At 51.0% G+C, this 13,603-nt stretch overlaps 1 protein-coding gene across 1 annotated transcript in view; it reads right to left on the reverse strand.

Moving 5' to 3' along the window:
• Positions 1-13,603, reverse strand: part of HYDIN (HYDIN axonemal central pair apparatus protein) — a 2,950,008-nt gene that overhangs the window by 784,810 nt on the left and 2,151,595 nt on the right. Inside the window, exon 63 of the mRNA XM_086945295.1 lies at positions 6,519-6,633. Coding sequence (XP_086801421.1) covers positions 6,519-6,633 — 115 coding nt within the window. The remainder of the gene's footprint in view (positions 1-6,518; positions 6,634-13,603) is intronic.

Raw genomic sequence — 13,603 nt, forward strand, 5'->3', positions numbered from 1 at the left:
AAGAGTGCTCCCCCCTGTTGCTGCAGCAGGCAGTGCCAGGCATGATTGGTAGCAGTTATCGAATCCAGTATTCCAGTTGGGCGGTCTACCGGTTCGAATATCATCACCGTTACGGAGAGAGGGTCAGCAAAAAGATTTTCCATCCGGACAAATGGGATATTCGGGTCACCATGAATCCAGGTATGCATGTGGGCTCCCTGCGCGGCTCTATAGTACAACTCAAAATCTGGAGCTCCCAGGCCTCCCATACTGTATGGTAGCGTAAGGACCTGCCATTGGACCCGGGCCTGGTTGCCCGCCCAGGCAAGTTTGATCATAGTTTGTTTCAATCTCTGGAAGAAGACCCGTGGGAGCACCATTGGGATATTCGTGAACAGAAACAACAATCTAGGTAACACCACCATCTTCATAATGGAGATGCGTCCCATAAGCGTAAGCGGGAGGCGACACCAGACCTCCACGTCGTCCTCCAATTTACTAATGGCCACCTCATAATTCTCTCAAAATACTATCTCGGAATCTGTATGCAGCTGAATCCCCAAGTACCTTACGGAGTCTGTGGTCCATTGCAGAGGAAACTCCATCTCGAATTCTGTCGTGGATGGAGTGAGTGGGAAAGCTATGGATTTTGCCCAGTTCGATCGCTTCTGTTTGAACAGCAGCTTAGACTGTGTCTTGTCTCCTCTACCCATGTTTCCTTGTTGGGGTGGGGGGGCAAATGGGATCGCACGCGCAATCCCAGGCCCAACTTCAATGGCCGACAGCCCACGCTGGACCAGGAAGGGGGGGGAGGGTCACCAACCCGCAGGCACCACTGGCGGACACCTCAGGTCGACAGCCTGCATGTGTTGCTCAGTCCCAGAATGGGCCAGTTCTTTTCAGTTCATGCGTTTATGCTCCGTCACACCCAAGCCCCCCTCCGCAACGACCTGCTCCACCAATCCGCCTTCACTCGCCCCGGGTGCGTCCGATGCACCACACAGCCGCTACCCCAGATCTCTCCGTATTCCCGCAGGTCCTGGCTCGCAGTATGCAGGTGGGGGGGTTGCTTTTCCAATCTACGCCTCACGCCCACGGGGCCAACAAATATCTCCTCCTCACTTGTCTCCCTGCAGGGGCAACCGAGCTGGGCCCGCACGGGCTGCGTTGTACTCTCCGGGCCAAAATCTGGTGTTGGTAGGTGGGTGCTGCCCTCGCTGTTCGACCGCTCCCTTGGCTGCAAACCGGAATGTTGTCACCCAAAACAGAAGAGGGGGGGTTCAACAGAGTGCGGGGCTAGCTGGCACTCCCAGCCCGCTAGTGGGGCTCCGTTGTTCCTGCCGCTCCACTCTTCCTGCCCCCACTGCCACGGTCAGGGCCTCTCCTTCCCCCAACCACTGCCACAACCAGCGCACCATTACTGTTGGGCTGCCAGGACTTTATAGTGGCTCCGCTGGGTTCCCCGTTGCAATGTGCTCTCCTTGCGCCTATGGGGGCCATATCCGCCCCAGGTCCGCAGCCACCAGAGTTAGACCAAGTCTCGTTGTTAGACTGCCCAACTCCCGATGTCACTGAGTCCACCGCTCTGTCCTCTGTTCGAGCGGTCTCCCCAGCCCGCAGCCACTTCGGGCCGGGGAATTGACCACCTCTCTGCACCTCCGCTTCTAGGGCTCTCCCAGACCGGAGCCTCCACCGCACACCGAATCCCCCGTCGCCGCTCCCCAGGGCGTCCTCTCTCCAGGGCTCCGCAGCAGTCCCACTACCGTGGGGGAGGATGGAAGGGGGGAGGAAGCACCACTCACCCCCCGCCAGAGCACGCCTGTCCCGTGCCGCCTTCTCGCTGCTCGGGGTTCCGCAGGCCTCAGGCGGACGTCCCCCAGGCTCCGGAGAAAGCGCTGCACGTTCTGTGACGCAGCGCCGTCCCGTCGCGCACCTCAGTCCGCGGCTTGGCGGCCCAGGAACTGCATCCGCCTCCCACCGTGTTTTCTCCAGGTCCACACCTCCAAAGCGGGCCAAAGTTTCTGCAAGCTGCAGCGCGGCCCCTCCGATAGCGGGAGCAAGGTCTTTTGAGGCCAGAAACAACTTGGTGATGCAGGACAGTATAGGATATTATCGCGACGAGACAGAGTTCAGGGCTCAAGCGGCCAACTTGGTCGCGAGCAAGCTCCGCCCCCCACCCTCTGTAAGCTAGTTTATATGTTTGGAAAGCTTTGTATTCTTTGAACAATAAAACTTTACAAAATACAAAATAATGTAAGCAAGACAGGATGTGAGAAAAGTAAAAATACTGTAATGGCCATGTTTAGCACAGATTTTTAATTTGCTACTGACTATAAAAGTTTTTCTGTCTGATGGAAGACTGTTATTAAGTTTATGTATTACTGAAACTGAAGTCCATGTCTGGTTCTTCGAAGTTTCAGTAAATTAGCACCATATAAAATGTTAAAACAATGTACACATAAATAAAACAAATATCTTCATGAAAAAGTAAACCAGGTCTCTCGAGAAAGACATTGACATTAGGAATCAAACCCTTTTCCTTATAAAAGATGGAGAATATTAAGAATAATTTGTCAATTAAAAAACAAATAAAAAAGAAAGGCAGCTATGGTCAGTAGCGGGTCGTAGCTGTGGGGGGAGGGGAGGGTAATGTAATTGCACTCCTGGCCAGCTGCCAGGCTTTCCAACTACAATTCTGTAAAAGTGCCAATTTAGGGGCCCGCTTTGGTGCCACCTAGTATAATCGCTAGGAAATTCGACTCTGGTCATAATCAAAACGTTGGCAATCGGTCATTACTGTAAGCTTTAGACACTAGTGCTTTCTGAGTCGCTTGACAGTCGGCAAGAATATCCTCCAGTCTGTTGGAGGGTGCAGGGTGGAGGCTGGAGCAAGAACCTAATATCCATTGGATAAAAGTAAGCACTGAACAAAAAAGCAGAAGCGTCAAGAAAATAGTTTTCCTTTGTCTTGCCTAGGATATGAATATACATGCATAAGCCTGAAATGGATGGTGATGCACATCTAGGAGGTGGGATCTTAGCACAAGGATAGGACGCTCATGCTGGGGCTCCTTCACAAATCTTGAATGACGGAGAAAAGAAGGACAATGTAATTGCGAGTAACTGGTTCATGGAAATTTAGGGCAATTTTAGCAAACATTTCAAGGCAAGGAATGTATTATAATTTAAACAGATGTTTTAGTGAAACTCTGAATTGATTTTTTTTATTATTCAACTGCACCCACCTCAAGCGAGTGAGCATAGAGAGGTTTGTGTTAAAAAAAACACAACCAAAAACGTTCCTATAGTTCGTCAACAGCTAAAATGACTATCATTCAGCATGTTTCACTTGAAATTAGCAATCAGTTCCTTTGCATGGGAATGTACATTCATAAAAAGGAGTAGAGAAAGAGGCCGCTGCAACAAGCAGCTGTTGAAGAAGCAAGAATAATAAAAAAAATAATCTTAAAGATGTTACAAGTCAGCCTTCTTTGTTGTATGTGGGAAATTTTAAGAACCTGGGAGCCTACTTTTGTTTGTACACACGAGAAAGCACCCTGAACCAGGACATGCTGTGCTGTTCTATGAAGGGATATTTATAAAGGAAGAGGGGTCCCTTATTCAAGGAAGATAGACAATTGAATGTACATAGAGATACAATGAAGCCCATGTATGTTTTCCAAATGGAACAATCATAAATATGTATTTGCTACAATAAAAAGTAATGGTCTGGTAAAACAAATAAAAGAGAGAGTCACATAAGACGTACAGACTTCGGCGCCACAAATCAGGACACGGCCCCCTCCTGAAGGAGAGTTATATAGCAAAGGCGATGGTGCGTCCACGCAGCTCCCACTGAGCACAACTGTACTGCCCTGATTATTTCCTTGTAACCGCTTCTGAAGGTGCATGGCTCCCCTCTGCCTTAAGCGCCATCTTAAAGGGAGTCACATTCCTTTTTTTATTCATTTTATGCTTATTCGTTTACAGTTATTTTAACTGATTTTAATTTACCAGTACTCAATCACTCACAGGGAAGCCTGTGAGGACTGAAGGGGTTGCTGGACTCAGGTTAGAAAGCCCCTATGGCTTTTTCTCCGCATTTTACCATCGCGCTTTGGCGCCACAAACCAGGACATCTCCCCCCCACTTCATGGAGGGGTATACAGGAAAGGTAATAGCGCATATGCGCAGCTGGAGAACCAGTCCACGGTTGGATAACACCTAGCGCCAGAAACCCTCCTCCTTTCACCTGCTAGCTTGCTGCCGAAATCACCTATACCGGTGAGGAACTCCAAGAGCTCAACCCAACACGTTCCGCTAGCTGCGCTTGTTTTAACCCAACTCCTCCCCTTCTAACGACCACTTTAAAATGTGTCAATTTCAGCCTCGACCTAGCCAAGTCCTTCTCCTTCACACCCCTAAGCTAATCCACACCACTTCTTCCTTCTGAAATGGCCAAACAAGCATCCAAACTTTTTAGCACTCTTATTAATGCTCGTTACCTCTCAAAGCATAACATTGAAATAGCTGATTTCTTAGATAGCTAGAAACTGGACATTGTATTTGGCATGGAAACCTGGGCAGAGGAGGCGTCTAGCCATGATTTCACAATTGAAGTGCCCACTGGATTTTCTTTATAAAGGCTAGGAAGACAGCAAAAAAGAGGGGGCTCTTTAGCTATAGTATACCACAACTCTTTCGCAGCTACCTTTGATGCAGTGCCATCTCCTGATTGTGAAGCCCTTTTTTTTTATTTAGTGTTAAACCATAAATAATCCTTCAAAGGTCTTCTGATTTACCCGCCACCCGGCCCCAGAACCAGGTTTATTATTTATCTTAGTGTCCTGCTCGAAGCTTGTCTTTTGACTAAAAACTCTACTATATTAGGTGACTTTAATTTTCACCTAGAATCACACAGAGATAAAGATACTGAATCATTACTCAAAACGATTGCCACACTAGGACAGTCACAACTTATCAAACAGCCCATTCATCTGGCCAGACACTCTGGACGGTTTGTTTACTAGTAATTCCTGCAGTACCATAGAGGATGTCTTACCACTCAGCTGGTGAGACCATCATGCCATTATCTTTGGACTTAATGTCCCCCTTGACCTCCATTCTCCTCCGCCATCTTATGACTCCACCCATCAGAGGGATTGGGCAAAAAACAACACAAACATATTAATACCATACCTCTCTTTATCTCAACCCACTCTCCCACATGACACAGAGTTAGCCGCTTCCCTTTACACAGATAGGCTCAACTCAACCTTCCTCAAGTTAGCTCCACCAAAACACTTCCACACAAATAGAGGCAAAACGTCCACCCCATGGTTCATTGAGGCTCTCAGATTGGAGAAACAAGCCTGCAGAATCTATGAGAAGAACTCCGATAAAACTAGCATTGATGAAATGCAAAAATCTCCTAGTAAAATAAAATAATAATTTCTTTACTCAACAAATTGAAGAGGCCAAAGACTCCACACTAAGAAGTTATTCCAGGTGGTGACCAAGCTTAAAATTCTCCCTAGCAATAAGACAGTTGGCCACAGCCAACAGTTCTGCAAAAAACTTCCGTACAGCTTCAGGGATAAAGTGGATCAAATGTTCTCAAAATTCCATGCTTCAACTAAGGTGTATGCCAAGGAGCAGTTCATCATCCACATCTTGACTGGTTTTTCATCCCCTTCACCTTGCTTTTAATTTTACATGGGGATGTGGGAATCGCCCAAATTGCCCGTAGTTGGAACTGGGTTACATATGGCGTATCCCTGACTCAGGTATAAACTTTGTATGTCCTGATGATCCTAACATTTCTCTAAGGATCTATATGTCATTGACTATGATACTTAGACTCAATTGTTAGAATTGTTCATTTCTGTACACATTAACGTTGGTACTTATGGACTATGACTACAAACACTGTATTTCATTTGTCACATTCATATGCCTGATACGGATTAATTTGCCAGAGGGTGGTTACCCTATGAAGTGCTTAGTGATCTATTATAGACAACGCTGAACTTTGTATTTATATGATTCGTGCACAGGATCAGAGGGTGATACCTTGCACCCTACCAAGCACTGAATCAGTATATCAGAACAAATTTACAGATTAACCATAGAGTGCCACAAAAACTTTTCGAATTCTGCACAAATAATTGCACACCCATAGTGAATTGGGATAATAATGGGAAGTTAGGATATTTTCAGAGCACTTGGCCCAATGTAAGATGAAGCATTTGATGTAGAATACTGAAGCGACTAGTGTGGAGGACTTTACTACGATAAATGATGACACGTTCTTCTTCAAAAACATAATCTTTGTTTTAAACTGTTCAGGCAGTAAATCAGCAGTAATGCAACTTGTTCTCTTTAAACTTCAACCAATTTAAACGAAAGCCCTCTAATACAGATCAAACTACTTAACATTCTAATTACCATATTCCTTTACATCTCACTGCACTGGCCATTTAACTATCATATACATAGCACTGGTATATGCACTCAAGATAGGAGACATCATCATTTACCTTTGCCGAAGAGCACGACTTCCTTTTGAACCTCCTGGACAGGATAAATGCAATTGGTGCTGGGTCGTGGCTTCACTGAGAAAACACCAGGTTCATCCAATAAGTCTATATGAAGCTAAAAGGATAAAAAAAATGGTCTGCAATGGAAAGACTGCATTCCTGCATACGATCAGAGAAGGACGCATATAATAAGAGTAAATATTGCATGGACCAACACATATAACAAAATATATCTAAAACACTCATATCTAGTCTCTACTCCAGTCAGTAAACAAGCATCCTGTGCTACAGTCACCTCCTTGAAATCTCTACTTAGGGGTCCGTCTAAAAAATCTAGAGCAAGGTGTCTACTGGAGACTTTGATCTGATAGGAATGTCATGGAAGAAAATGTTACTTATACAAAACTAGTTCACATGTGTGATTCATACTTTTACATCCTCTGAACAGTCCCAGTCATGAGGCTCGCAATCCTTGTTACACGAACAGCAGCTTTAGAAACAACACTATAAGGCAATTAAAATGTAAGCCCACCCCCATTATTTAAGTTTTTTTCTTTGCCAGCCAATGAAGCTAATCTGCTAGTGGCCAAGACACATTATAGATGCACAAAGTGCACAACATACATTTACTAGTTGCCTTTCGAAGCGGATCGTAGAGATGTAGGAGGGGCGTGTGAATCCAAGATACCAACACCAGGCAAGGATACCGTTACCTTTACATTAACTCCCTTTTTGCTATTCCATCAAAACCCATATTCTCACCCTGTAAGTGCCCTGGCATCTGATTGTGGGGCAGCAAAATGTTTCTCAAAGCTGTGAAATCAAAGCCTTATGTCACATCACAAAAGACTCATGCTCGCTCACCCAATGCAATACTTCGAAATGTAGGCGATCAGTGACCAAAGGCAGAAAGGTAAGCAAGAGGCTATTGCTAAGAGTAGAGAACATAAGGAATTTAGGAGTAAGGAATCAATCAATCAAAGGCATTTATAGAGCGCACGGGTAGGGTCTCAAGGCGCTAATGGGGGGGGGGGGTGCCGTTACTGCTCGAACAGCCAGGTCTTGAGCTTCTTCCTGAAGGCGAGGTGGTCTTGGGTCAGGCGCAGGTCAGCCGGGAGGGAGTTCCAGGTCTTGGCGGCCAGGTAGGAGAAGGACCTTCCTCCTGTTGTCGCTCTACGGATGCGTGGGACGGCGGCGAGGGCGTGGCTGGCTGATCGGAGGTGGCGTTTGGGAGCGTAGAAGTTGATTCGGTTGTTGAGGTAGCTCGGGCCTTGATCGTGTAGGGCTTTGTGTGCGTGGGTGAGGAGCCGGAAGGTGATTCTTTTGTTGACGGGGAGCCAGTGCAGGTCTCTCAGGTGTCCGGAGATGTGGCTGTTTCGTGGGATGTCGAGGATGAGTCTGGCTGAGGCGTTCTGGATCCGCTGGAGTCTCTTCTGGAGCTTGGCGGTGGTTCCGGCGTAGAGGGCGTTGCCGTAGTCCAGTCGGCTGGTGACGAGGGCCTGGGTGACGGTCTTCCTGGTCTCCGTGGGGATCCACCAGAAGATCTTCCGAAGCATGCGCAGGATGTTGAAGCACGACGAGGAGACGGCGTTGACTTGCCTGGTCATGGAGAGGGAGGAGTCCAGGATGAAGCCCAGGATGCGTGCGTGGTTCGTCGGTTTGGGTGCGGTGCCCAGGGCGGGGGGCCACCAGGAGTCGTCCCAGGCGGAGGGAGAGGAGCCCAGGATGAGGACCTCCGTCTTGTCTGAGTTCAGTTTCAGGCGGCTGGTCGTCATCCACTCGGCTACCTCTTTCATCCCTTCGAGCAGGTTGGCTCTGGCGGCGGCGGGGTCGTTGGTCAGGGAGAGGATCAGCTGGGTGTCGTCGGCGTAGGAGATTATGTTGAGGTTGTGTTGGCGTGCGATGGCCGCGAGGGGGCTCATGTAGACGTTGAAGAGGGTAGGGCTCAGCGAGGATCCTTGAGGGACGCCGCAGATGACTTCGGTGGCCTCTGACTTGTACGGTGGTAGGCGGACTCTCTGCGTTCTTTCGTCGAGGAAGGAGACGATCCATTCCAGTGCCTTCTCCTGGATTCCGACGTTGCTGAGGCGCTGCACTAGGGTGCGGTGGCAGACCGTGTCGAAAGCTGCGGAGAGGTCTAGGAGGATGAGGGCCGCTGTTTCTCCGTTGTCCATCAGGGCTCGGATGTCGTCGGTGGCGGCGATGAGGGCGGTCTCGGTGCTGTGGTTGGCTCGGAAGCCGTACTGTGAGGGGTCGAGGGATCCGTTCGTCTCGAGGAAGGCGGCCAGCTGTTTGTTGACGGTCTTCTCGATGACTTTGGCTGGAAACGGGAGTAGCGAGATGGGGCGGTAATTCTTGAGTTCGGTGGGGTCTGCTGTGAGTTTCTTGAGTAGAGCGCTGAGTTTGACGTGCTTCCAGCTCTCGGGGAAGGTGGCGGTGTCGAAGGAGGTGTTGATAATGTCCCGCAGGTGGGGTGCGATGATAGCGTCGGCTTTGTTGAAGACGTGGTGAGGGCAGGGGTCGGTCGGAGATCCGGAGTGGACGGAGTTCATCATGCGGTGTCTTCTGTGCTGATCGGAGTCCAGGCTCGGAGGGTGGTGGTGGGCGGCGTTGCTGTGGTCGTGGCGTGGGTCGGTTGAGTGCTGAAGCTGTTGTGTATGTCCGCGATCTTGTTGTGGAAGTAGGAGGCGAGGGAGTTGCAGAGGTCTTGCGATGGGGTGATGTCGTTGTTTCCGGCGTTGGAGTTGGAGAGCTCTTTCACGATGTTGAAGAGTTCCTTGCAGTTGTGTGCGTTGTTGTCCAGTCGGTTCTTGAAAGCCGTTTTCTTGGCGGCGCGGATCAGTTGGTGGTGCTTCCGGGTGGCGAGCTTGAGGGTGGTCCTGTTGTCCAGTGTGGGCTCCTTTCTCCAGACTTTCTCGAGGGCTCTGCAGTTCTTCTTGGAGCTCTTGAGTTCGTCGGTGAACCATGGGGCCTTCTTGCTGCCGGGTCTGCTGGGCGGGGTCCTCAGTGGGGCGAGTTCGTCCGCGCAGTTGCTGATCCACTTCGTGAGGTTGTCGGCGGCCTGGCTGGGGTTCGCTGAGCTGGCCGGAGGGTGTTGGCTCAGGGAGGCGGCGAGCTGGTTGGCGGTGATCTTGTTCCAGCTTCTGCGGGCAACCTGTTGCTGGTGGTGGTGGGTCGTCGTTCTTTCGAAGGTGAAGTGGACACAGCTGTGGTCCGTCCAGTGGAGTTCTGTGGCGTGGCTGAAGGCGATGTCTTTGCTGGATGAGAAGACGGCGTCGAGTGTGTGTCCGGCGAGGTGGGTGGGGGTGCTCACCAGTTGCTTGAGTCCAAGGTTGGCGAGGTTGTCGAGCAGGGTGCTGGTGTTGCGGTCGTTGTTGTTCTCCAGGTGGAAGTTGAGGTCCCCCAGGAGGATGTAGTCAGCGGAGGGGAGGGCGTGCGGGCTGATGAATTCGGCGATGTCCTCGTTGAATTGAGTGCGTGGCCCCGGGTCGGTAGATCAGGGTGCCTCTGAGGGTGGTCTTCGGGTCGGTGTGGATCTGGAAATGCAGGTGTTCGGCGGTGGTTAGGGTGTTGTCGGTGCTGGTCGTGATACGGATGCTGTTCCTGTGGATGATGGCGATGCCTCCTCCCACCTGGTTGGCGGTGCGGTCCCTCCGGGTGATCTTGTAGCCCTCTGGGATGGCGATGGCGATGTCGGGTGCTGAAGAGGCGTTTATCCAGGTCTCCGTGAGGAAGGCGACGTCAGGGGCTGTGGTGTCGAGGAGGTTCCAGAGTTCGATGGCGTGTCTGTGGACGGAGCGGGTGTTGAGCAGGATGCACTTGAGGTGGTTGCTGCTGGTGTTCGGCTTGGCGGGTGCTGGTGCAGGGCAGGTCCGGATGCAGGTGAACTTGCAGGCGTGACAGCTGAAGGGTCCGTGGGAGCGACGTGGGGTGGCTCGGTAGCATCCTGGGGTTCGGCCGGTTTTGAGAGCGATGAGGGTGGCGGCGGTGTACGTCAGGCGGGTCGGTCGGGGTCCTCGTGGGCCAGGGGTCCTGGCACTGGGCGCGGTCCAGGCACGGACGGGCGTAGACGGGCTTACCTTTGGCGCGCCTTCGGCGCACAATGGGCGCGCCCGCTGCGCGTTCGCACGGTCGCCATATATGGCGAAGTGCGCGGGTGGGCGGAGCAGCTGGGAGGCGGGAGCAGCTGGGAGTCACCATCAAGCTGTAATCCCATTCCTATGATCTTGAGATCTTCCAGCCCCACTATGTTCAAAGATTCTCCCAAAAAAGTAGAACCATTAGAGCGGCAAAAGGTGATCCGCAATCAACAGTACTTTTGGTTGTAGGCTTGTCTGCATCCTTACTGCCAAAGGTCACTAGAAAATTGACCATTTATACAGATACAATTTCAAACTAATCCTGACACTAACGTTTTGCAAAAATGCATGAGCCATGCATTATTGTATGGCAGAAAGGAAAATAACATCTCTTACAAGTGAAGTTCAGCCAAATCCTTTGCGAGGAAGTATGGATGGGTACCGACTGCCACACAGTTCCGTTGGTAAGTACTAAGTAGTGGAAAAGCACAAAGGGCTGGCAACTAATTAACACATCTCACAGTGAGCTATTTCGTCCATAAATCGTGTGTAAGAGACTGTATTGGAAGCTGCCGAGGTCTCATCTCACAGTATGCCTTGTGATGGACATATACTTGACGCTAGTCAGACAGTATCTGGTGAGCTGTACAAGTAATCCTCTGGTATAATTCTGTAGCTACTGGTTGCCACTAGGTCTTGACAGTCTGTACCTAATGGGCGAGGACAAAAGTAATATTATCCTTATGCAAGGTCCAGGAACAAATCGACGTGCTTATGAAGTGAGGCTAGCTAGTCTATTTTTTGGTAGCTGTCAGATTTTGAAATTGCCAGGAGAAAGGTTAAGATAAACATAGGACAAATCCTTGGCAACCAAATGCCAAGGCTCAGCAATTTTAGGGAGGCACATAAAACTCATTACCTCCTCGTAAGTCTTCCTCGCCACATGAATAACAAAGTGAGCTTCAGCTCCACACCAGAACCCTCCAAAGCAAAAAAGTCAGCCTCCCATGCATCCCATCCCTGTTTTTTTTTAGTTCTGCGCAAGTCTCTCCAGATGCGTCAGGTAAGTGGTGCCTGCTTTAGCAGGTACATGGGTTTCGGGTGGCGGTCCAGCTCTAGCGGATCCTAGGACCTTGGAATCTGTTTCCCCCCCCTTTTCCCCCCGGTATGTTCTGAGCCGGTTAGGCTCTGCTCTAGCGGGCTGTGGGTTTCCAAGGGGGTGGGGGGTAGGGGGTGGGGGGGGGGGGGAGGGTGGCCGGGGGTCTGTTTGAGTTGCCTCCTCGGTTTGGGTTTCCTCCTCTGTTTTTTCAGGGAGGTTTTGCAAGGTTTCCCTTTCGCCCTGTGCCCGGTTTCTCCGCCCGCCTGCCTTTCAAGGCGTTGCGACGGTCGGCAGATTTGCATGCCTGCATTTGTTTTTGCTGCCTGCCTGCCCCTCATGGCGCTGTGGCGGGCGGCGGCTCGGTCTCTTTTTTCCCCTTTCAGTGGGGAGTACGACCGTCTGCTGCATTCTTGCTGCCGGGCTCACCGCCCGCCTTCCCTGTGTTCTAGGGCGGGCGGCAGCCGTTGTGCTGGGTACTTTTTCAAACGGTGCTCCGCCTGCCTTTGAGGCCCTGCGGCAGGCAGCGGCGGGGTATGTCCTACCTTGCTGGGTTTCCCGATCAGGCTCTCGCCTCCCGCCGGCTCATTGGATGCTGCAGCGGTCCTGCGCAGCTCATGCTGCCTTCGCTGCCTTCATTTAGTGAGCTGGGGGCCCAACGGGTGGTTCTACGGGCCGCGTCCGTGCGTCCATTGCCGTGTTGCTTTGCATCCGCCGTTTTCATGGCGGTTTGCACATCGTGTTTTTTCTCATGCTGAGCCTGGGCTCTCGGGTGTGCAGTGCCCTTTGCCGGCGGTTTTTATTACCGTTCAGGTGGCGGGATTGTTTCCCGCAATCTCCTTTCTCAGATTTGCATGCATTTCAGGATGACTGACGACTCCCTCTGCTCCTGTGTGTCATGTGGGTGTTTTGCTTCTTGCACTATGTTTCGTTCGCCTCCGGCGTGTGTGTGAGTACGGACAGGACGCTGTGTTTTCCTTCTAGTCTCAGACTCTTACACTCATGGTTTGTGTTCGTTACCTTGTGTTTCGGTGTATGAGTGTCCTAATGGTCTGCGCGTGTCCCGCGGGGGCCTCGCCTATGTGTCAGTCCAGGTGGGCTGGCAGGCGGCAGTGGGGCTTCTCTTTTCGTGCTCATGTCTTACGGGCCTTGACTCTCCTGCTGGTATTTCTCATGCTGGGCTTCTGGGGGCGGGGTGCCGCTTGACTTCGCGTTTTTCTGTCCTCCGAGGGTCGTGGCGGTTTCTCTTTTACGGTGGGTCCTGCTGTCGGCTGTCTCCCTTCCCGCCTCCAGGTGTGGTTCTATGGACTTGGGATTTGTTGTCTCCTTCTCGCTACTGCAGTTTGCATCTTTAGCTATGTTTTGACTACGTGCACAGTTTGGATTCTGTGTTTTGTGGGGGCATCCTTTGCCTTCTTCGGACTTGCTGCCTGGTGGGGTTGTCTCCTGGGGACACGTCTCTGTCTGCTCATGCATCCTCTGATTATGGGCAACTCACGTTATGTCTGTGGCATTGTGTGCTTATGTGACTGCGTGTTGGTCTGGTCACTTCAGTTCTACTGTTCAGTTCTGGCACGTGGGTTCAGTTCCCATTGGGTATATGTTCCTGTGTTGCTTTTCGGTGTTTTGGCTCCAGTGTGTGCTCCCGTGGCGCATTAGATTGGCCTGCAGTGCTTTTTCTGCAGTGGTTGGGCTATGCCTTGCGGGGGTTGTGAGTTCGGGTCAAGCCTGGTTCAGCTGACTTTTTCATTTCCCATTTGTTGGCTGTCGTGGTTCCTGTTCTTGGCTCTCTCCTGTTTTCTGCCCCTCGGCTGCGCTGTTGTCGCTGGCGTCCCACACTCCCCCTCCCCCCCGCTCCCCCCCCCCGGCTGACCGTCTCTCCAGTGGTCCGTGCGGCACCCGGAGCCTTT

The sequence above is a fragment of the Lissotriton vulgaris genome, chromosome 12 (assembly GCF_964263255.1).
Source record: "Lissotriton vulgaris chromosome 12, aLisVul1.2, whole genome shotgun sequence".
Classification (NCBI taxonomy): Eukaryota; Metazoa; Chordata; class Amphibia; order Caudata; family Salamandridae; genus Lissotriton; species Lissotriton vulgaris.